This window comes from Aulonocara stuartgranti, assembly GCF_965226115.1.
Source record: "Aulonocara stuartgranti genome assembly, chromosome: 9".
Lineage (NCBI taxonomy): Eukaryota > Metazoa > Chordata > Actinopteri > Cichliformes > Cichlidae > Aulonocara > Aulonocara stuartgranti.
The window spans coordinates 12,868,633-12,893,080 of NC_138960.1; the positions used below are offsets into that span (position 1 = coordinate 12,868,633).

Below are 24,448 nucleotides of genomic sequence, written 5' to 3' on the forward strand. Positions count from 1 at the left end.
AAAATACGGAGTAAACCTTCAGCACAAATTATATTAAATATCACACAAAAACACTTTAAATTAAGTAAACATATTTTATTGAACACAAATTTACATGTTTTGCTGCCAGCTTGCCTGCAGCCATTTAAATTACCTGTGACAAACTTTTTCATTTCAACATGTCTACAATGTAAATAATAAATCATTCAAGAGCACACACAACATGCAAATACTGTATGAGCACGATGAAAGCTAAAATAAGTTTGTAAGTGGAGGTTTCTAGTCATCTGCAGAAATGTCTCAACTGTCATGTAAAGGAGTTCCTTATTGGAGTGCTGCAACATCTATTTACACGTATTTAAGAAAAATCTAAACAAAAAAGTCGACTGAAAACAGCCGTGTGAGATTAAAGCTGAACATAAAAAGCTGCAGGATTTTGTTTAAGTAACTACTTAAGAACAACACTAAACCGGAAAAATGACATTTGTATGTGCAGGTTCTGTGTGTGTTTCTTTAATACACTGTGTTAATGTAATGTTACTTTTTTCTTCACCTGAGTGTAGAGTTCCTCTTGGCCGTGAGCGCACTCTGTGTTTTCGTGCTTTTTGACTTTCACCTGTGTGTACACCGTATCCTGCTGCTGTCCTCTGTACTGCACTGAGTCAGTGGATGCTTCATATCTCAGCACAGAGAAGTTGATCTCTCCATAATGGATGTTTTCTTCTTCTCCTTCTGATTTACTTGCTGGCTCTTCACTCACGTTTCTGGGGTTCCTGCTTGAAAATCAAATAGCCAAAATGAATAGAGTATCTTTCTGCTATTACAAACGCTGTGTAAACAATCTTGGTATCAAAATATAGCTAAACCTTGTAAACCTTGTTCATGAGCTGTTTAAGTATCAGAGTCAGAGACACTTTATTTATCCCCAAGGGGCAGTTAAGATAGATGATACCTTGCCGACCGTACATACAATACACAAACATCACACTGGCAAGACAGGTCAGGCTAGGTAGCACTGGCCACATGAGCAGCGACCTGGAACCAAAACAATGGAAAATGCACAACATGAGGAAAGACGAGGAGAAAAAAGAACTCCGCCCAGACTGAGCTCCAACGAGGAGATCAGTTTGAGAACAGAAAAAAAGCCCACCTCAGCACATAGCACATAAATCATCACATCTCACAACATAGAAGACATAAGCTTCGAAGGCATTTGGAGGGGGTGGGGGGGTAAGTGTAGGTCTGTGTCAGAGTACATGCATATGTGTGCGTGTGTGTGTCTGTTCCATGTTCAGCCGAGAGAAAGTGTCCCTTCACTTGGTTGGGAAAAAGTCAACAATCTTCGGTCGACGCAGGTAGCCTTGAAGGAGGAGGGAGAGAGTCACAACATAGTCTTGTTATCTAAGGAAGAACTTTGTTATTCCCGTCAGCTTTTGCCTTGAGCATCCAGCTGGCACCAGGGGGGCCGCATGAGATGGAGATGGTAGTTGTTTTGGTTAGTGCGAAGAAACTGCTTCCAATTTTACAGTTGGTCTAATGTCTTTCACTGGTCACCAGGTCTCTCAGATCCTGTTGTTCTTCTCCAAGATCTTATCCATATTGCAAAGCCGTGAACTTCTTGAAGATCTTCCCATATGGTGTTCAATAAACACAGTCTGAGTACTCACAGCTTGCACATCGTCAATCATGTCGGCCAGCCTAATGCAGGTTTTGAATAGCTGTAACTAGGGATGGGTATCGTTTAGGTTTTATCCGATACCGGTGCCAAACCGGTACTTTTGAAACGGTGCCGGTGCTTAAACGGTGCTCAAACCGGTGCTTAAAGAATGGAGAACACAAAATTGGTCCAAAAACCTCTCATGTTCAGCTGTTTTTTTGTAAAAAGATAACAATGTTAGCCTTTTCTGCAGCTATGGGGCATATATGGTATCACTCTTGGCTGGAAGCAGTGCTTAAACAATGGAAAAAACACAAACTTTGTCCAAAAACCTCTCATGTTTAACTGTTTTCCACTTTTTCTTTGGTCATTTTAGCCTTTTTGGCCAGGGTGAAGGGAGTATCTGCCATCAAACAAGAAGACAGCTGCATGTAGCTACGACGGTGTTTGCTAGTTCACCTTACATGTGTGGCAGGATGAATGTTATCCCTCGGTCCAACCCACTTTCAGCCTGGCCCATTAGGGGGCGCTAGTATAAATAGTGGCCATTTGAGTGTCTCTGCATCGTTTGCCTGTGATCTCCTTTTTGGTCACCTGACTTCCTCGGTGTGGTAGAGATCGTTGTGGGTTACTCCTCTAAAGTCTCCATCGCGGCTGGTCGTAGCTATAGAAGCCTCCTCTGAGCTATTCTGCTTACGTTCTGTGACCCGGCTTACTTGGTACGTAATCAACTTTTGTTACGCTCTCTGCCTTCTATTCTTTTATAGTAATTATTTATTATGTTTCGCAGGAAGTGTGGGCCTTAGTTTTGCGCCAAGCTACGCGAACTGAAGTGCTGCTGTTTTGCCTTGCTGTGCTTTTACCGTCTGTTCCCGTTGTGAGAATTCTTTCCCTGCTGCTGTCAGCTTTTACAGTGGACGTCGGCGAGGACAACGGCCATATGCATGCCGGTTATCGGGGTCAGCTGGCGTGCATATTGATTGACTGTTAACTTATCGTCGTGTGGACGGCAAGTTGGAGCAGTACGGCGATTCCGTTTGCTCCAGATTTTAGAGTTTTATTCAGATTGTATGTTGTTTTATTGCTTTTTGATTTGTAGTTTGGATTTTTGTTACACCGCTGGTGGGAGGCCCTTTTTCTAGCTGTAGATCACCAGTGTGGTCCTGCAGTTGGGTTATCCCCCGGTGCTACACATTAGTTTGTTGTAATATATTAAAATTTTCTTTGTTTCTTTTTATTCAGATGCGGAGTGCCGACGTGGAGGAGACTAGGGTGCCTTGGTGGTGGGATCCCTTGAGTGTACACACCTGCCTTGTTTAGTTTATTAGTGTGAGTGTGTGTGATAGTGTGCTGCACTTGTGTTTTGGGTGTGTTTTCTTTCTTTAGTTTGTGTGTGGCATCCCTGCCCCTCCACTGGTAAGCCTCAGCTCTGAATACCTTTTTAAGCATATTTGTACTTGAATATTTATGATTGTGCTTTTATATGGTGTTTTAAATAATTATTAATAAATTGTGAATTTGTTGATCATTGAACCTCGTCTCTGGACTGAGTATAGCGAACCTAAGTGCCTTTCTGGTGATTTAGTGTTACTTTCAGTATTCTCTGGGTGAAATTCCCAGGGTGGCGTTGTCTTTTTAAAACTGCAAAGAGTATTTACTTTATATCCCAACCTCGTCTCGCCACACATGCATTAATATAATAACGTGGTTAGCCTACTCAACGTAAATTACACATGAACAACATTAAGATACTCACGCAGAGAAGAACGGCTGCTGCTGCATCATCATCCTCATCATTTCTGCTACACTGGCAGGGCTAGGGGCCAGGACTCTCCTCTTCGTGTTTTTGGGGATGTTGCTAACTCCGGGTCTGATAACAGGCACCACACCCGTAGTAGATGTGCTCGGTGTGAGGTCTCGCAGCAAGTTTGCATATTTTGCTGTGAAGTACAGCCAGACTTTTGACCGCTTGCCTTGGGCATTTTTAATCTGTAGCTCTGCTCTAAAAGAACGTACGTACCTGGACCCGCCTACTATCCTCGGAAACGTAAAATGATTGGCTAGAATCAAAAGTGTATCACAGCTCAGGAAAAAAAAAGCACCGAAATAAAGCACCGAAATGTGCGCTGCTTTTCGGTCTGGTTACTACCGTTTATGTCAGAACCGGTGCCATCATGGCACCGGACACCGGTACCCATCCCTAGCTGTAACTGCTTTCTTTGTTCTTCGATAAGCCACGTCTGAGCCAGCTCTGATCAGCCAGAACTCTGTTATCATCTTTCCGAATGGTAGATGTCATTCAGTGTCCTCTATCACGGGTGTCACCAGGCACGCGACACAATCGGGTATCCGGCAGCAAACGACTCTGAAGAACAATCGGGCTCTCCTGAGTAGGGATGGGTATCCTTTAGGTTTTATCCGATACCGGTGCAAAACTGGTACTTTTGAAACGGTGCCGGTGCTTAAACGGTGCTCGAACCTGTGCTTAAACAATGGAAAACACAAACTTTGTCCTAAAACCTCTCGTGTTTAGCAGTTTTTTTTGTAAAAAGATAACAATGTTAGTCTTCTCTGCAGCTATAGGGCATATATGGTATCACTCTTGGCTGGAAGCAGTGCTTAAACATTGGAAAAACACCAACTTTGTCCAAAAACCTCTCATGTTTAACTGTTTTCCACTTTTTCTTTGGTCATTTTAGCCTTTTTAGCCAGGGTGAAGGGAGTATCTGCCATCAAACAAGAAGTCAGCCGCATGTAACTACAACGGTGTTTGCTAGTTCACCTTACATGCATTAATGTAATAACGTGGTCAGCGTACTCAATGTAAATTACACACGAATAACATTAAGCTACTGACCCAGAGAAGAACGGCTGCTGCTGCCATCATCATCCTCATCATTTCTGCTACACTGGCAGGGCTAGGGGCCAGGACTATACTCTTCGGGTTTTTGGGGGATGTTGCTAACTCCGGGTCCGATAACAGGCACCACACCCGCAGTAGATGTGTACGGTGCTCGGTCTTGCAGCAAGCTATCAAATACGATGCATTTCTCTGCTTTTAAAAAAACACTATGCGTCACCAGGTGTTTCATCAGATTCGAGGTGTTACCTCCTTTGCACAGTATCACAGTATCACCTTAAAGCACTTGTTGCAGGCTGCTGAGTTTGCATCTTTTGCTGTGAAGTACAGCCAGACTTCTGACCGCTTCGCCTTGGGCGTTTTTAATCTGTAGCTCTGCTCTAAAAGAACGTACGTACCTGGGCCAGCCTACTATCCTCGGAAAGGTAAAATGATTGGCTAGAATCCAAAGTGTATGACATCTCAGGGGGAAAAAAGCACAGAAATAAAGCACCGAAATGTGTGCAGCTTTTCGGTCTGGTTACTACCGTTTATGTCATGGCACCGGACACCGGTACCCATCCCTACTCCTGAGCCCAGGCTTTTCGTCTAGAGTAGAGTGCCAATATCCATTGAGGAACCAGTTGATCAGATCCACAATTCTTTGGGTTTTAGAGAACAAGACTGAGAAACTCTGAGGGTTAGAGTTAGACGAGATTAGACAAGGATATAGAAGCCAAGCAGGAAAGATAAGGGAGGGAGAGGGTGAGAGATCATATTTTCTGCTGTAATGTAATATTTACCAAACAAAGATAATCAGGCAGACGAGTAAGATGAACCCAAGGATTCCTCCAAGAATTAGCCATGTTGGGAAGGAGCTACCATTCTGCTCTCCTGAAAAACAAGATCAATAAGAAAAAACATTTCAGTTAAAGAGTTAAACAGAAGCCATATACGGATTCATTTTATATTTTGTATAGCTCTGTTTAGAAAAAAAGAAATAAACAAAGAGAAGACAACAGTAGATAAGATGAAGAAAAATTGGATAAGAACATGCAACACATTAGTGGTTTCGACCTAAATTTACCTCCAACAGTCACGTCAATCTCTGCTGATGTCTGATTACCCAGATCATTAGTGGCCACACAGTAATAAACTCCTCCATCTGTTACATTGAAGCTGTAAATCTCTCCTTCAGATACTTTCACAGCTCCATCTCTGCTCTTCTTGAACCAGGTGAAGTTGCTGACTGGTTTGGCTCTGCTGGAGCAGGTCAGGTTCACCCAGCTGCCTGCTGACACCAAACCTGATGGACTGATGGATGCTGAGGTGTCTTTTGGAGCATCTGGAGAAATAAAAGAGAGAAAGTGATATCCCATATACCATGGTGTCCTGAAGGATTCAGTTCAACAACAAACTCTGATTGTCTTACATGAAACACTGAGAGTCTCGTCTGTCTTTGCTGTCTTGGTGTCGTTTTCTTGGTTCACAGGATATCTGGCAGAGCAGCTGATCTTCTTTCCATCATGTGTGTCTGACAGAGTGATGTTCTGCTGGATTTTAGTTGTAAAGCTTCCATCTGTGTTTTGCTCCATTTTGTTGTGAGAGTCTTGTTGGAGATTCCAGGTGAGTTGAGGAGGGGAGTGTGGACAGGGAGTGAGAGCTGAGCAGGTTATAGTGACAGACTCCTTCTCCTTCAGATCACCTGGGATTGTAATATTGGGCCTCCAAGGAGAATCTGTGGTTTCACATCAAAAACGTATTAACACTAAAGCATACATGCAGTTTGAACTACTATGGATTCTCAGTTTTGTCAATATAAACAACAACTGACAGTCAAATCGATTAAACCTGAAACATCACTGGTTAAAAGTGAGACATTTGATGTTTTTTCTTAATATGGACACATTTCTGCACCAAGAATTTCAAATTGTTCGTCTATAATGAAAAGAAAAAACATATCTACAAGAGGAACCACACACACAGCTGCTTTCTCTGGGCATGTTTGCAAAAAAATGAAATTTGGGTTGTTGTTACATTTACAAGAGTCCAAAGTGAAATTTGAACAAAATACTTTTATGTTTCCACGGTGAACTGAATTAAATCATCGACGATCTGCATGAAATTCAACAACTTAAAACTAGTTAATTGTATTCTTGTTGAGATGACATGATACAATTGAATAGGAGTGGTTAGTTGCCTGAACTTGTGATGTTACAAGATCACGTGAGATTTCCAACCACAGGAAAATCACTGGGGTTATGAGAGGCAGAAAAGCGTACACACTCCACATGTCTGCTGTTGCTATTGGTAAATGGACTGATTCTTATGTAGCATTTTTCTACTCTCCCAGACCATAAAGCGCTTTATACAACATGCCACACAAGCACTTTCTCAATGCTTTTAAGTGCTTTCAAACTAACATTCACACCTATTCATACTACGATGGATGCATCGGACAGCAATTTTGCCCAAGGACTTTTGGCATGCAGACTGGTGGAGCCAAAGGTTGAACCAGCAACCTTCCAATCAGCAGACGACCTGCTCTACCTCCTGAACTACAGCCACCCATATTGTGGCTTAAAGCTCAATAACTGGCAGAGCAGCCAGTCTGAGCGGCCTGTCATAGACCTGTCGAGGACAAAGACGTAAAGAAAATTCTGTTTCAACCTTGTTGGCTTTAAGTAAATGATTCTAAATTTCCCATAGGTGTGAGTGTGAGTAGGAATGGTTATCTGTCTCCTTGCAACAGACTGGTGACCTGTGCAGGATGTGCTCCACCTCTCGCCCGATGACAGCTGAAATAAATCCCTGCCCCCTTGGATATCTGATGAGGAAAGGAGGAAAAGGACGGATGGAGTGACAGGTATGTTCTAAATCCATTAAATTGGAGGAAATCTGGGTATGTATTATTGGGCCTCCAAGAAGAATCTGTGGTTTCATATCACAAACATATTAACACTAAAGAACAGTATATTACATACATGCAGTTTGAACTGCTGTGCATTCTCAGTTTGCTGAAGTAAACTAAAACTGACGTAGAAATGAATTAAATCTGAAAAAACATCTTCTTAAAAAAAATTACAATAAATTTTCTCTTCTTTATCTCATATTATGTTCTTTTATAAATGATTTGTAAATGTCTGCATTCATTAAAGAGAGTGAGTATCAGAACAAAGGTTTATATTATTTTTTTGATATAAATGGATTAAAAACTTCAGTCTTTACCTCTGACTGTTATTTGAAGAGGATCATGTTGAGCTGTTGCCTTGAATGGTTCACTCTCTACTCTGAAGAAGTATGTGTTTGTGTAGTTTGTGGTTAAATTAGAAAACAGAGTGGTGCAGTCTCTCTGACTCAGGTTCCCAGTAATACTCATTGGATAGATGCTAACTGCTCCACTACCGTTGAAGATCACATTGTTTGGATTTTTGCCAAAGTCACCATTATTTTTAATCCACACTCCAAAGATTTCACTTTTGCTGTTAAATTTCTGTTCGTCTTTGGGTCTGAAGTTACATGGGATTTGCAAACAAGATCCACTCAGTGCTTCCATCTGCTTTGGGGCAGTCATGTAGAGTGCTATCCACTGAGAATAATCAGCCAAAGCACCTGTAAATACAGTTTCATTATTAACAAGCTGCTGTTCATTGTTTGTAAACTGTAAACATTTTCAATCACAACACAAAGCGCTGGCTCTGTCTTTCAGGTTGTTTTAAAATGGGTGAAAGTAAAATTACAAATTAATCCAATAATGTCTTTGAATAACAGAACAATCAGCTCACCTGAAACAAAGAGAACAGTCAGTAAAATGCTGACTGTCACCATCTTCATCTGGATTCACAAAATACAAACAAACAATAAAATCAACAAAAAAGTGAATGATAATGATTTAGTTATTATTATTTATATCTGTGGTGCTGTGTGCTTTGAAAATAGCTGAAATATTAAAACAAGGTAAAATCACATGATGTGTCAGTCAGTTGACTGAAGGAAAAATAAGAAAAAGGTTAATTTATAAAGTTAATGAATACAATGAGTAAAATGTGTTTTACTGTAACATTAGGCAGTTTATAAGGAAGTTTATAAAGACGACATGCTCTTTAAGAAAGACAAGTTCAAAATAATAAATGTGTTTCAGTTTAGAAATTTAAGAAATAAAAGCAGTAAAATGTTTCTTTACCCCACATTACATCTGATGATTGTCTTATGAGTGAAACAAAGCAGCCTTCAGCAGAACTACTATAAACTGTAAAATACAAATGACCATCTGAGGAAGTACATGTAGAGACACCCACTGACTGTAGCGCTGCATAATGAAGTCTGTTTTGTGCCGCCTGCTTATTTCCTGTGAAAGAAGTCAGATGTTGCCCTTAAAGACATTTTTAACTTTTGGTCTGTCGAAGCCTCTGACCTTAACCTTACACAAGTGATTGAATCATTCTTAGTATGAATGTACAACCTGTGCTAACACAAATCATGATGATGGACTATGACAGACTGTATCTCTCTCGCTCTACACACACACGTTATCTGGACGTCCAGTATCAAGTGTTGCTTGCCTTTGACTGCTGGGCCCTGAGAGGCCATGCGTGTGCTGCTGGAGTGGTGATACTGGAAGATAGAAGTGGCAAAGCTGTGGGACCTGTTTATGTGATTCATTTATTAGTAGAAGCTTGGTAAAGGTTTTGAATTACATTTTCTCCTTCAAGCAATGGAAACTCCAAATTGAATTCAATGTAATTGTTCTGTGAGGTATTTGGCTACAGAGGATCCTTGTGGTGAATCATCAATCGTGTAGCACAGAGGTTCCCTGATGTTCCAACTTCTGGCTCGCTGATGTCATAAAATGTATGTTTTAGGTCATTTATATCAGGGAGGGTAAGAAATGTTGGTGAGATCAGTAACAGCATGCTGATGCTGAACTCCTCCAACCTACGCGTGCCGCTGTGTCTCCAGCTCCTGGTTGAACCTTTCCAATGGACCTTTTAATTGGGACGTATTCAGAGGGAACATTTCTCTGTAACAACATTTGTTCAACTGCACACTCATTTACTCTGCACTTCTCTTCTGCTCTCAGTCTTGCACACTTACTTGCACACACAGTAGATACAATGAGAGTTCATACTCTCTGGGCCTTCACGTCTCGGCGTTACGCTGTTGCACACGTTGATCTGTGAATGCACTAAATCCTGCTTCTGTGTGCTGTCCTGCACTGAGACTAAAGAAGGTCTCTGCTTTGGTTTCATCATAATGAACATCTTCATTTTCTGCTGTTCTGACTGCTTCTTAAAAAAGACACACTCTGTGAAATCATACAGACCAAACACATCAAACAAGCCCTGTGCTGCAGCCAGAGATCAGGCTGACAGTGATTACCACAATAGACAATGAGGAGCTGGAGGAAAACTGTATTCCACATTATTTTGTTTGTTTCTTCATCAGTTAATAATTATGCAACGAGTTGATACCATCTGAATAACCACTACAATGTGTGACAGTCGGCATATATCAGTAACGTGGTCAAACACAGAAACTAGCTCCCTGCGGTTGCAATCAAAAAAGGAAGTACAGACAGAGAACCCGCTACTTAAGAAGGTGCAATCTTACTTTAGTTGCAAAGCTGTTATAGGCCTGACGTGATGATACCAAATACAACACTGCAACAACAGTTTTGTCCTTTCTGCAAATATCCTGTAATAGACAACACTAGATAATTACTTATCACAGTCAAACAACCTTTTTACTAACTTAAGTTAATTCCAAACATGCATAACAGCTTACAGAATACATATAACTCTCAGTATGAATGTCACATTATATCTGTAGACATCAAATATGCAGGTATTGTTAAGCTATGAGCAGTCACAGCACCACCACAGGAGCGATGCAGTAAATGGCCTGTATTTGTATAGCGCTTTTCTAGTCCCTAAGGACCCCAAAGCGCTTTACACTACAGTCAGTCATCCACCCGTTCACACACACATTCACACACTGGTGATGGTAAGCTACATTGTAGCCACAGCCACCTTGGGGCGGACTGACAGAGGCGAGGCTGCCGGACACTGGCGCCAACGGGCCCTCTGACCACCACCAGTAGGCGCAATGGGTGAAGTGTCTTGCCCAAGGAACCAACGACTGAGACTGTCAAGCCGGTGCTTGAACCGGCAACCTTCCGATTACAAGGCGAACTCCCAACTCTTGAGCCACGATCGCCTCGGTGACACTCAGAGATGTTACAAAGGAATCCAGTGTTACTGCACAGCCCAACACACAACATTTGAGGTCAATAAATACAAAAAGGCATTTTATATTTTAGTTGCATGCCAAGAGCAGTAAATAAAAAAAATATCTGAAAAAATAATAAATGTGCTTCATCTTCATTCTAGGAGAGTTCAAGACATTTGTACAAAAAAATATGTTTCATCAGGGAAAGACATATTTCAGTGTAAATAAACTGCTTTTGTGACTTCAATTTAATGCCTCCTTTTTAAAAGAGTTTATTTTCAAGTTGTGTGGAAGCACTGCTGACACTAACTTGTATATACATCACACATGAACATGTCAGGGCTAACAGATGGATTCAAGTGCAGACTGCGTTGTGGTAAGCAAAAGGTTGACAATTTATTAACACAGAAGGGAAACCATAGTGATGTGTATATAGAGTGAATGGGGCAGGAAGGAATCCACACTTGCTCTCCACTCAATCCAAACTCCGCCACTCCTCTTCTCACGCACACTCGCCCACAGCCACTCTCGCTCCAAATTCCACTTGTGTCGACACACACAGGGATCAGGGTCCACCACCAGTTCCGGGGAGATCTAAACACAAAGAGTCCGATTAGATCAATACGCCACACAATACCGAGAGAGTTTCTTTGAGGAGAACTGAGAGCACGAACACGTGAGGTTCAACGTTCCAGTGCTGACTTAAATAGGCAAGGGAGACTCCGCCTGATCAGCAACAGGTGTAGTAATCACCGCAGGTGCGTGGGCCAAGGGTGAGAGCCCACAATGACCTCCACCCAGGGAAGCAGGAGAGAAAAGAAAACAATCCTGTGGCCAACATGAGTGAGCCGGAGAGGCACAGGGACCATGACAGAACAATCTGAACATGATGAAGAGAACATCCACACATTTCTTCTGCACCAGGAGGTGTTGTTTTAAGTCTGTCCAAAATAAGAACCATGTTGTTGATATTGTAACTAGGGCAGTTAACTTTATCTGGGCAAGAGTTCTGAGTAATAGAAGGCTTGGTTCACTTTTGATTCACTAAAGCGGAGCACTTCATGTTACTAACACTGCTGGGTTTTAATTCTTCTCTCAGAGAGGAGAGCTTCCCATACATAAGGAGACATACCCAGAAGATGTTGTTGCATCAGTTATGCTTAGACCTGGGGCCCGTTCTTCGTACCTCGCTAAGTAGGTTAGCCGGATTAGATTGTTGACGATTTCGCGTGATCCTGGATCAGTCGGTTCCCCGAAGCTCATCCGGGACTTGCTGTCATAGCAACAGAGCCGTAAGCGTAAACCTGCTCGGGAGCAGGTTTACTTTATGTAAACAGGATTAGATCGCGGCCACGCAGGTATGTCCGCGTCATCATACGAAAGCAACAGCGACATTCCGCCACCGTTTCACCACAAATAAATAACATCAATGTAACTAAAGATAATGCAGCACTTGATCCTTTTATTGATTCCACACAGATACATACAGGTCAGTCCCTAAAAAAAGGGAAATGTACGAGTAATCACGCTATGGCATGTAGGTGATCACGCCAGATGCAACACACATTCCACAGTAGAGGAATAGCAAATTACGTCGTGTAATCAAGATGACAGACCACGGCTATAAAAGCGAAGGTGGAAGTGGGAAGTTTGTCGCAGCCATGTCCTGTCCGTTTCTACGCGAGCCACCCATTGCGGAAGGTGCAAGAGTGATAAGGAGAGTGTTCAGAATCCAACGTATATTGCGGGATAGACAGGATCCTTTAGCACAGCGCGACAGTGTGCTCATAGAGAGATACCGATTTTCCCGTGAGGGTATCATCTACCTAACCAACTTGCTGGATCCCCATGTTAAGAGTACCACCCACCGTAGTCGGGCATTAACAACTGCACAAACTGTGTGCATTGCCTTGCGCTACTTTGCGAGTGGCACGTTCCTGTACACTTGTGGAGACGCAGAGAACGTTGGGAAAAGTGCCGTCTGCCGGGCCATTCGCAAAGTGTACCTGGCACTCAAGCATTTCCTGGGTGTGTTTGTGGTTTTTCCAAGCCACTTAAGACCACAGGTCGTCAAACAGGGCTTTTTCGCCATTGCAGGTACAGTAAATTGGATAGTGAATGTGATGCAATCATGACCTATGTCGGTAACTGTAGCTCCAACGTCCGCAGGCTTCCCGAATGTGATTGGCACCATAGACTGCACACACATTGCGATCAAGGCCCCCCCAGGCCCCACTGAAGGGGACTTTGTCAACCGAAAGGGGGGCCACAGTATAAATGTGCAGGTGAGCAATACTAACACTCCAGATGGCAATATACGATGGGAGGAGTGTGGTCACACATAATGGAATCCCACAGATGGTGTGTGACTCGATGTGCCATATCACAAATGTGGAAGCAAAATGGCCCGGATCAGTGCATGACTCACGGATCTTCAGAGAGTCAGGGTTATGCACATCATTTGAGCGTGGTAAGTAAAAGAGGCTTATGTTGATGCCACATACTCATGTCGGGCCTAACATAACAGCATTTCTTCATTACACAGGGGCCTACGATGGGATCCTCCTCGGAGATAGAGGTTATGCATGCAGGCAGTACTTCATGACACCGTTCCCTGACCCCAACCCTGGGCCACAAACCCGCTACAATGCAGCCCTAGCCAGGACAAGGGCACGCATTGAAATGACCTTTGGGCAACTGAAGGAACGATTCCAGTGTCTAAAACGCCTGAGGGTTGCACCTGACAGGGCATGTGACATTATTGTTGCATGTGCCGTACTGCACAACATTGCCACCATCAGAAGAGAGAGGACCCCCGTGGTGGAGGTGCAGCCTGATGATGACCTCCAGCCAGTGCACCTGGACCAACCTAGTGGCAGAGCTGCACAGGACAGGATTGTGCAACACAATTTCGCATAATAAAAACATGACATGACACATTTTCTATTGACGTTTATTTGAGCATCGTTGTCTGTCCCACCACACACAGGCCAGTCATCAGTTGCCTGGGAAAACAGAGCATGTATACTGCGTCACGCAGGGTCAGCAATAGTGCTCCGTATGAACATGTATTCCTACTTACTCTGGAGTTCCTTTTGAAGCACCTCGATTTCCAATTGTAGTTTATGCCTCATTAGGGCTTGTAGTTCGATCTCACCTAGGAGCTTTTGTTTCTTCAGCTCAGTATACTCCATTTTTTGCTGGAGACTTCTCTTGTAGAGCAGACGTATGTCACCCTGTGTCAATTGTGGTGACAACATTTAACGGGGAATACATGTCATATAGGCAGTATAATTGATCACAACACTGCCCACCTCTGCATCAGCAGGCCTCTCTGCCGGCCTCCTGGCCTGCAAATCATACTGCAGTCAGACACACATGGCAGTACACAAGTAGATGGTATTTCAGGCCAATTCATGCATGTACTCACAGGGTCTTCCGCCACACCACAGCCATCTGACAGGGTTGCGTCACTGTCCTGTGCAATGGTAACACAATGGTGTTACTAAGGGGTGTGGTACAGCCTATAGGTCTGTACAATTGGGTGGGGACAGATATATGTATATCTCCCAACTTACTGTGCATGTTCCAGTCACCCCTTCCATGGGAACAGGTAAAAGTGATGGTGTGTCATGTAACACTACACACAGAGAAAACCCACAGTGCCAATGAATGAATGTCACAGTTCGAATAGCATTTTCATTTAGGCAACAACCACATATTTGACATTGTGCACATGGAATCATGAGCCCATTCACCAGTTATGTAGGTGCTGCTGCTACTGCACCCCGGCTTCTGGTCTCCGGAAGAGCTGCCCCCAGGGATGCCCTCAACAATGGGTCTGGTGGCATTCAACCTTAGGGCCAGCTCCTCTGCTGGGGTGTGACGAGGGGGTGCAGGACCACCACCTGTCTTTTGTTGCTCTGCCCTTTTCTTGGTTGCTGTTATACACAAACACAGGGATTGTTTCAGGGGTGTCTTTTCAAGTGACTGACAGCAATATGAGTGTTGGATATTACCATTCTGTAGTATGTTCTTGTATTTCACTCTTACTTGTTCCCATGTTCTGGTGGGTCCGGTTGTGGCTCTAATGTGTAAGAGGATATCATGTGGTATGATTTGATATGATAAAATATGATATGGTATGGTGCCATGTAATATGTTGCATTACTTACGCGTTTAATTTGTCAGCAACTTTCTGCCAGCCCTCTCTCCTTGCTTTTGCAGCCTTCGCACTGTTACCTTGCGTTTTAATTTCACTCTGGTACTCCTGAAATCCCTCAATCAGGAGTTCTTGCTCCGCTGCGGTGAAGTACTGTGCGCGCTCCTTCGACATTTTCGCCGACCAATCAGAGGCTTGCCGATCACTGTTTCTGCTATCGATGCGTAGCCCCTTTTACGGCACCCAGTGATCGCGCATTACTTCATCCAGCTGTAGTAATCGTCAACAGCAGGTGTGTTCGGGGAACCGGATTAGCGAGCTCACGGTTAGCGCGATGATTTGATCTTGGATGTGTCATTTGATCTTGGATGTAGTAAGCGACGTACGAAGAACAGGCCCCAGAACAAGTGTGATAGCAAAGCATTCATTTCTAAATTCACCCCTGTACCACTGCTTCCTACAGTCACTATCTACTCCCATATTTGAGGTGCAGTGCAAAGAATCAGACCAAGTGTCCTGTGTTTATGTATCAGTGTTCTTCCTCAGTAGATGTAGATTTGACTCAATATATAAGATTCTTATATTTCCACACATGGCATCCTTTATCCATTTTCCTCTTTTTCTCTTCTTTAAAAAAGGTCATTATCTTCTCATTCACTGAGCGTACATAACATATTAGCTAAGAATTATTTTTAATGATAGGCAGCAAAAATATCCATTAAATTTTTATTTTTAGTCCACAACTAATTTGTTTGGACGTTCAGTCTTTAGTTTGCTCTGCTGACACTTTGTGTCCCAATACTAGTTGTAAAAGTCTTTAATGGATTACATTTTCTCCTTCAAGCAACGGAAACTCCAAATTGAATTCAATGTAATTGTTCTGTGAGGTATTTGGCTACAGAGGATCCTTGTGGTGAATCATCAATCGTGTAGCACAGAGGTTCCCTGATGTTCCAACTTCTGGCTCGCTGATGTCATAAAATGTATGTTTTAGGTCATTTATATCAGGGAGGGTAAGAAATGTTGGTGAGATCAGTAACAGCATGCTGAGGCTGAACTCCTCCAACCTACGCGTGCCGCTGTGTCTCCAGCTCCTGGTTGAACCTTTCCAATGGACCTTTTAATTGGGACGTATTCAGAGGGAACATTTCTCTGTAACAACATTTGTTCAACTGCACACTCATTTACTCTGCACTTCTCTTCTGCTCTCAGTCTTGCACACTTACTTGCACACTCAGTAGATACAATGAGAGTTCATACTCTCTGGGCCTTCACGTCTCGGCGTTACGCTGTTGCACACGTTGATCTGTGAATGCACTAAATCCTGCTTCTGTGTGCTGTCCTGCACTGAGACTAAAGAAGGTCTCTGCTTTGGTTTCATCATAATGAACATCTTCATTTTCTGCTGTTCTGACTGCTTCTTAAAAAAGACACTCTGTGAAATCACACAGACCAAACACATCAAACAAGCCCTGTGCTGCAGCCAGAGATCAGGCTGACAGTGATTACCACAATAGACAATGAGGAGCTGGAGAAAAACTGTATTCCACCTTATTTTGTTTGTTTCTTCATCAGTTAATAATTATGCAACGAGTTGATACCATCTAAATAACCACTACAATGTGTGACAGTCGGCATATATCAGTAACGTGGTCAAACACAGAAACTAGCTCCCTGCGGTTGCAAACAAAAAAGGAAGTACAGACAGAGAACCTGCTACTTAAGAAGATGCAATCTTGCTTTAGTTGCAAAGCTGTTATAGGCCTGATGTGATGATACCAAATACAACACTGCAACAACAGTTTTGTCCTTTCTGCAAATATCCTGTAATAGACAACACAAGATAATTACTTATCACAGTCAAACAACCTTTTTACTAACTTAAGTTAATTCCAAACATGCATAACAGCTTACAGAATACATATAACTCTCAGTATGAATGTCACATTATATCTGTAGACATCAAATATGCAGGTATTGTTAAGCTATGAGCAGTCACAGCACCACCACAGGAGCGATGCGGTAAATGGCCTGTATTTGTATAGCGCTTTTCTAGTCCCTAAGGACCCCAAAGCGCTTTACACAACCAGTCATCCACACACTGGTGATGGTAAGCTACATTGTAGCCACAGCCACCTTGGGGCGGACTGACAGAGGCGAGGCTGCCGGAACCTGGCGCCAACGGGCCCTCTGACCACCACCAGTAGGCGCAATGGGTGAAGTGTCTTGCCCAAGGACACAACGACTGAGACTGTCAAGCCGGTGCTTGAACCGGCAACCTTCCGATTACAAGGCAAACTCCCAACTCTTGAGCCACGATCGCCTCGGTGACACTCAGAGATGTTACAAAGGAATCCAGTGTTACTGCACAGCCCAACACACAACATTTGAGGTCAATAAATACAAAAAGGCATTTTATATTTTAGTTGCATGTCAAGAGCAGTAAATAAATAAATATCTGAAAAAATAATAAATGTGCTTCATCTTCATTCTAGGAGAGTTTAAGACATTTGTACGAAAAAATATGTTTTGTTAGGGAAAGACATATTTCAGTCTATCATTTTTCAGGTGTTTTTATTTGTCATATTTAGTTTTTGACATTAAAGTTTCCAAAATATAACTTGAGTATTTCTTAGTTTTAAACTCGTCAGTTAGTCGACAAAGACATTAGTCGCCAGCAACATCCCTACAGAAAAACTAGTTAAAAGAATTGATAATGATTTATATAAAATGATTAATTTATTTGGGATTTAGACCCTTGTTACGCCCCCCACCCACCCACCCACCACCATGGCAGAGGCAAAGGTAGGAAGGAGACAGCAACACTGGACAACCACAATCAATGAAGGAGGAAGACCACAGAGCAGTTAGGTATCAGGCAGAATTTAATGGTTGGACAGTCAATCTTAACAACAGAGAAAAGGTGGGGGGGGGGGGGGGGAGGACTGGGCGGTTGATCCAAATCAAAGAAAGTAATAAAACAAAAAGAGGTCGGTAGCTTCCAGGGCCTAGCCTAACTGAAAGAAAAATGCAAAACAAAAGGCCTACCTAGCTACTCGATAAAAGTCAGTGAAAACATACAAGGGTGGCATCAACCGCATAACCTAGTGCAGGGGTGCCCAATCCCGGTCCTCGAGAGCTACCGTCCTGCAGCTTTTAGATGCATCCCTACTCCAACACAGCTGAATCAAATGGTTTGATTACCTCTTCAGCATGCCATCGTGTTTGGCAAAGGCCTGATAACAAGCCATTCATTTGATTCAGCTGTGTTGGAGTAGGGATGCATCTAAAAGCTGCAGGATAGTAGCTCTCGAGGACTGGGATTGGGCAGCCCTGACCTAGTGTGTCTAACAGAGTAAAATCTACAACCAATGTATAGGGTACCCCGGCTTACCTGTCCAGCCTCCCACCACACACAACATACAGAAGCCTGTTCGCAAATGTTTGTCGAAGCAGAAGCCAGCAGCCCCCAGCTGGCCAGGGAGCGGCTCATTTGTAGTGTTCCTTGGAGTGTGATTGGCCAACTGAGCCCAGTCCAGCCAATAGACACCTGCCAATCAACTTCGAACTGGCCAATCAGAGGAGGCCTGACGCCTGAAAGATGAATAGAACACAAAACAGAGCACAAAAGCAAAGCCACACCCCTTGGCACGTAAAACCCTGATGACCCATCATGTTAGAATGGAATACCAGAGATTTTGAACACGACCCCCTGAAGGCTAGAAGCTGGCGGGGATGAATTTGAAGGCTGAAGCTTGGATGGAGCTCTGAGGTGTCTGTGAAGTGGAGATGGGGAGGTGGTGTGTTGCACAAAGAGAGAATGACAGAGAGCACAAATGTAGAGCACACAAAGTGGTGGCTGATTGGCTCAAATAAGAATATGCTTGGACTAGAGTATAACTGTGTCAGTATAAGAAACAGGTAGTGATGTAAAGAGAAAAGCAGCCTAACACCCATGAAAGAGGGCAGATGAGTGATCACAGATCTTGTTGGACTTCTCTGCCCTCAGCTGTGGGCTTCTATTTATCCTATGCATCAAGCTAAACATTTATGGCTTCATTGAGCACTCAGGGAACTGTTGCATTCTTCAGAGCTTTTACTAATGTACCTTTTGTAGTACTTTCATTCTTGTGAAATGATTGCTTGGAGTAAAAGCTCCACTCCAGCCATTACATGGTTTTTCTGCTATTCCATTAGATGACGGGCCTTGACATGACCAGACCAGGAATACAAATATTTGTTGATACAAAGATTCAATTACTTAAAAGAAATGACTATGACTGGTGTTATAGCTACGTATGGCATTTGCAGGGAGTTTATAGATTAGCTGAACAGACCAAAGGGGGTGCTGCTGCCACTGTCACAAGTAATGGACTGGTTAGACTAAGAACGCAGACTCAGAGGATTAAGTTCAGTGTGTTTATTCACAGTGAAGCAACAACAGAATGTGACAACAGAAGGATTTCCAATTAATGATTCCAGGGCTCCAGTTCAGACAGGACCACAGGAAGTCTCTCTCTCAGTAACTCACTCTGAAGTGTTGACAGAAAAGTCCAGACAGGAGAGATAAAGAGAAAATGGTTAAGTCAGCATGGGACGACTGCAGGATCACAAGGAGACCATTCACATACAAGTGACTTTGCACTGTTAACAGATTCTGAGGTTGTAGAGCTAGATCATCAGTGTAATTAAAATCACCTACCAAAGGAATTTGGTTTAATTTTGCAACAATGTATTAAAACAGATCAAAGAATTCATTCAGAAAGTCATCACAGGTGGATAATACTACAGCAAACTGGACTTTCATGGTTAACTTTGAAGGAATGAAATGAGCTCAGAGTAAATGTATCATAACTGAAGTTGTACTTGTAAATCACTGCTATTCCCCCAACGCAGCCTGAACACTTCAGGGCATTACAAATGTTCTTTTGTGTAGTCCACAAAGGGGGCAGCAGAAGCTGTTATTCAATAGTCAAGTCAAGTCAAGTCAAGTCATCTTTATTTATATAGCACATTTAAAAGACATCAAGTGTCGGCCAAAGTGCTGAACAGAGGGATAATATAATAAAAGAATTGAAATAGAAAGAAAACATTTTAAAAAAGAATTGTAAGACATGTAAGAGTATATAGCATATAATGTACATGCAAATATGCACATACATATACAAAACTGTACACATTCACACACAAGCACACATATGTGAATATAACGTATATACACATACAACACCATCCATAATATAAGAGACCAAATAGACAGAATAAAAAAAGATATCAAAGAGATCTGAAAGCCTTGGAAAATAAGTAGGTCTTGAGAATCGATTTAAAGACTTCCAAGGATGAAGAGAATTTTATGAAGGGGGGAAGACTATTCCAGAGTCTCGGGGCGGCAATGGAGAAAGCCCTGTCCCCTCTAGATTTGAGCTGGGAGCGTGGAACTGATAAAACCATCTGACTGGAGGAGAGCAGAGATCGAGTGGGTAAGTGCAGGCTAAGAAGATCTGAAATGTAACCTGGAGCCAAACCATGGAGAGCTTTAAAAACAAATAGTAAAACCTTAAAATCGATTCTATAGTAATAGCAAGAACACAGCTGTACCTGTAATAGAGTGTAAAATTGCGTGCATCTCCACACATTATGCTGGATCAGTCTTACAGAAGTGTGGTGTTAGATCAATATTCATGGATACACTATAAAAAAATAAGATGGTCAGGCTGAAGCAGCCCCTGTTTAACAGACTCAGGGCAGCGAAGGAATGATATGAAATTATCCACAAAGTAAATGTTTCGATTTCTGCAACAGCATCTCTACATTCAAAGTAAAATGGTCATGTACAACTGTTGAAAGTCACTGAAGGGAATTAAGTGATGATTGAAGGTGGAGTTTTTCCTCCTGTGGAAACTTTAGTTGATGTGTTGTGATGTGACTCTGTTCATCTGACAGCTTTCAGTATCTGGTTTGTTGGAGAATCTTGATCTGAACCAGCTGAAGGGAAAAAACAGAATCAAATCAAAGAAACCAGAAAGACTGAATTATGTTATTTTACGATGAGTTAGTTGGTTTCAAATGCGTGTGTCACAGAAACATTTGTCTCACCACTCAAATAAGATCAGTGTGCTCATGAGCATTATGATTCCAACAGTCTTCACTATAGTGTAGACACCAACCAGGTTTCCACCTGTAATGCAGAAAACAGTAAATAAGATTGTTTTAGGTGAAAAAATAGTTTTCAAGTCTAACAGATGAACAGCCACGTTGTAGGATAAATTACAAGATTTGAACTTCATAAAGCTAAATTTGCTTCTTTTTCAACTCACTTTTAAGAAATACCTCAAAAAATGATTTAAAAAATAAAAAACAGCTAAATGCTGAGTAACTTTACCTCCAACAGTCAAGTTAATCTCTGCTGATGTCTGATTACCCAGATCATTAGTGGCCACACAGTAATAAACTCCTCCATCTGTTACACTGAAGCTGTAAATCTCTCCTTCAGATACTTTCACAGCTCCATCTCTGCTCTTCTTGAACCAGGTGAAGCTGCGGACTGGAGGTTTGGCTTTACTATAACAAGCTAGGTTCACCTGACTGCCTGCTGGCACTGAACCTGATGGGTTGATAAATGCTGTGGTTTCTTTGGGGAGCACTGGAAAAAAAGGGGGGAAATAGCTCTAATACGGATTCCTATTATCCATTATAAACATTTAATATTCCATTACTCATAGTTTACTCACAGGATCCATAAAAACACTCTGATTGTCTTACATGAAACACTGAGAGTCTCTTCTGTCTCTGCTGTCTTGGTGTCTTTTCCTTGGTTCACAGGATATCTGGCAGAGCAGCTGATCTTCTTTCCATCATGTGTGTCTGACAGAGTGATGATCTGCTGGATTTTAGTTGTAAAGCTTCCATCTGTGTTTTCCTCTGTTTTGTTGTGAGAGTCTTGTTGGAGATTCCAGGTGAGTTGAGGAGGGGAGTGTGGACAGGGAGTGAGAGCTGAGCAGGTTATAGTGACAGACTCCTTCTCCTTCAGATCACCTGAGATTGTAATATTGGGCCTCCAAGGAGAATCTGTGGTTTCACATCACAAACGTATTAACACTAAAGCATACATGCAGTTTGAACTACTATGGATTCTCAGTTTTGTCAATATAAACAACAACTGACAGTCAAATCGATTAAACCTGAAACATCACTGGTTAAAAGTGAGACATTTGATGTTTTTTCTTAATATCGACACATTTTGAAGACCATTTCTGCACCAAGAATTTCAAATTGTTCGTCTATAATGAAAAGAAAAAACATATCTACATGAGGAACCACACACACAGCTGCTTTCTCTGGGCATGTTTGCAAAAAAATAAAATTTGGGTTGTTGTTACATTTACAAGAGTCCAAAGTGAAATTTGAACAAAATACTTTTATGTTTCCACGGTGAACTGAATTAAATCATCGACGATCTGCATGAAATTCAACAACTTAAAACTAGTTAATTGTATTCTTGTTGAGATGACATGATACAATTGAGTAGGAGTGGTTAGTTGCCTGAACTTGTGATGTTACAATATCACGTGAGATTTCCAACCACAGGAAAATCACTGGGGTTATGAGAGGCAGAAAAGCATACACACTCCACATGTCTGCTGTTGCTATTGGTAAATGGACTGATTCTTGTGTAGCATTTTTCTACTCTCCCAGACCATAAAGCGCTTTATACAACATGCCACACAAGCACTTTCTCAATGCTTTTAAGTGCTTTCAAACTAACATTCACACCTATTCCTACTACGATGGATGCATCGGACAGCAATTTAGTATTTTGCCCAAGGATTTTTGGCATGCAGACTGGTGGAGCCAAAGGTTGAACCACCAACCTTCCAATCAGCAGATGACCTGCTCTACCTCCTGAACTACAGCCACCCATATTGTGGCTTAAAGCTCAATAACTGGCAGAGCAGCCAGTCTGAGCGGCCTGTCATAGACCTGTCGAGGACAAAGACGTAAAGAAAATTCTGTATCAAACCTTGTTGGCTTTAAGTAAATGATTCTAAATTGCCCATAGGTGTGAGTGTGAGTAGAAATGGTTATCTGTCTCCTTGCAACAGACTGGTGACCTGTGCAGGATGTGCTCCACCTCTCGCCCGATGACAGCTGAAATAAATCCCTGCCCCCTTGGATATCTGATAAGGAAAGGAGGAAAAGGACGGATGGAGTGACAGGTATGTTCTAAATCCATTAAATTGGAGGAAATCTGGGTATGTATTATTGGGCCTCCAAGAAGAATCTGTGGTTTCATATCACAAACATATTAACACTAAAGAACAGTATATTACATACATGTAGTTTGAACTGCTGTGTATTCTCAGTTTGCTGAAGTAAACTAAAACTGACGTAGAAATGAATTAAATCTGAAAAAAACATCTTCTTTAAAAAAATTACAATAAATTTTCTCTTCTTTATGTCATATTATGTTCTTTTATAAATGATTTGTAAATGTCTGCATTCATTAAAGAGAGCGAGTATCAGAACAAAGGTTTGTATTATTTTATGATATAAATGGATTAAAAACTTCAGTCTTTACCTGTGACTTTTATTTGAAGAGGATCATGTTGAGCTGTTGCCTTGAATGTTTCACTCTCTACTCTGAAGAAGTATGTGTTTGTGTAGTTTGTGGTTAAAATAGAAAACAGAGTGGTGCAGTCTCTCTGACTCAGGTTCCCAGTAATACTCATTGGATAGATGTTAACTGCTCCATTACTTCTGAAGATCACATTGTTTGGCTTTTTGTCACCATTAATTTTAATCCACACTCCAAAGATTTTTCTTTTGCTTATAAATTTCTGTTCGTCTTTGGTGCTGAAGTTACATGGGATTTGCAAACAAGATCCACTCAGTGCTTCCATCGTCTTTGGTGCAGTCATGTAGAGTGCTATCCACTGAGGATAATCAGCCAAAGCACCTGTAAATACAGTTTCATTATTAACAAGCTGCTGTTCTTTCCTCTGCTGTTCATTGTTTGTAAACTGTAAACTGTAAACTGTTTACATTTTCAATCACAACACAAAGCGCTGGCTCTGTCTTTCAGGTTGTTTTAAAGTGGGTGAAAGTTAAATTACAAATGAATCCAATAATGTCTTTGAATAACTGAACAATCAGCTCACCTGAAACAAAGAGAACAGTCAGTAAAATGCTGACTGTTACCATCTTCATCTGGAATCACAAAATACAAACAAACAATAAAATCAACAAAAAAGTGAATGAGAATCATTTAGTTATTATTATTTATATCTGTGGTGCTGTGTGCTTTGAAAATAGCCGAAATATTAAAACAAGGTAAAATCACATGATGTGTCAGTCAGTTGACTGAAGGAAAAATAAGAAAAAAGGTTAATGAATACAATGAGTAAAATGTTTTACTGCAGCATTAGGCAGTTTGTAAGGAAGTTTATAAAGACGACATGCTCTTTAAGAAAGACAAGTTCAAAATAATAAATGTGTTTGAGTTTAGAAAGTTAAATGGTAAATGGCCTGTATTTATATAGCGCTTCACTAGTCTCTAAGGACCCCAAAGCGCTTTACATATCCA

General features: G+C 41.8%; 1 protein-coding gene and 1 long non-coding RNA gene across 4 annotated transcripts; one reads left to right on the forward strand and one right to left on the reverse strand.

Moving 5' to 3' along the window:
* Positions 1-383: 383 nt before the first annotated feature.
* LOC309714702 (B-cell receptor CD22-like) lies at positions 384-24,072 on the reverse strand (the record flags this gene model as incomplete). Its single annotated transcript, XM_082547339.1, has 7 exons — positions 384-755; positions 5,279-5,369; positions 5,563-5,820; positions 21,248-21,508; positions 21,628-21,933; positions 23,444-23,821; positions 24,024-24,072. 7 exons carry the CDS (start codon positions 24,070-24,072, stop codon positions 506-508), a joined length of 1,593 nt encoding a protein of 530 aa, XP_082403465.1. The 3' UTR covers positions 384-505.
* Positions 1,657-3,169, forward strand: LOC309714732. Of its 3 annotated transcripts, XR_014279007.1 has the most exons (3): positions 1,681-2,355; positions 2,427-2,658; positions 2,879-3,169. It is a non-coding gene; the product is annotated as an uncharacterized lncRNA (long non-coding RNA). The 3 variants fall into 3 exon arrangements; XR_014279005.1 differs by having other exon boundaries at positions 1,657-2,658; XR_014279006.1 differs by having other exon boundaries at positions 1,657-2,645.
* Positions 24,073-24,448: the final 376 nt, after the last annotated feature.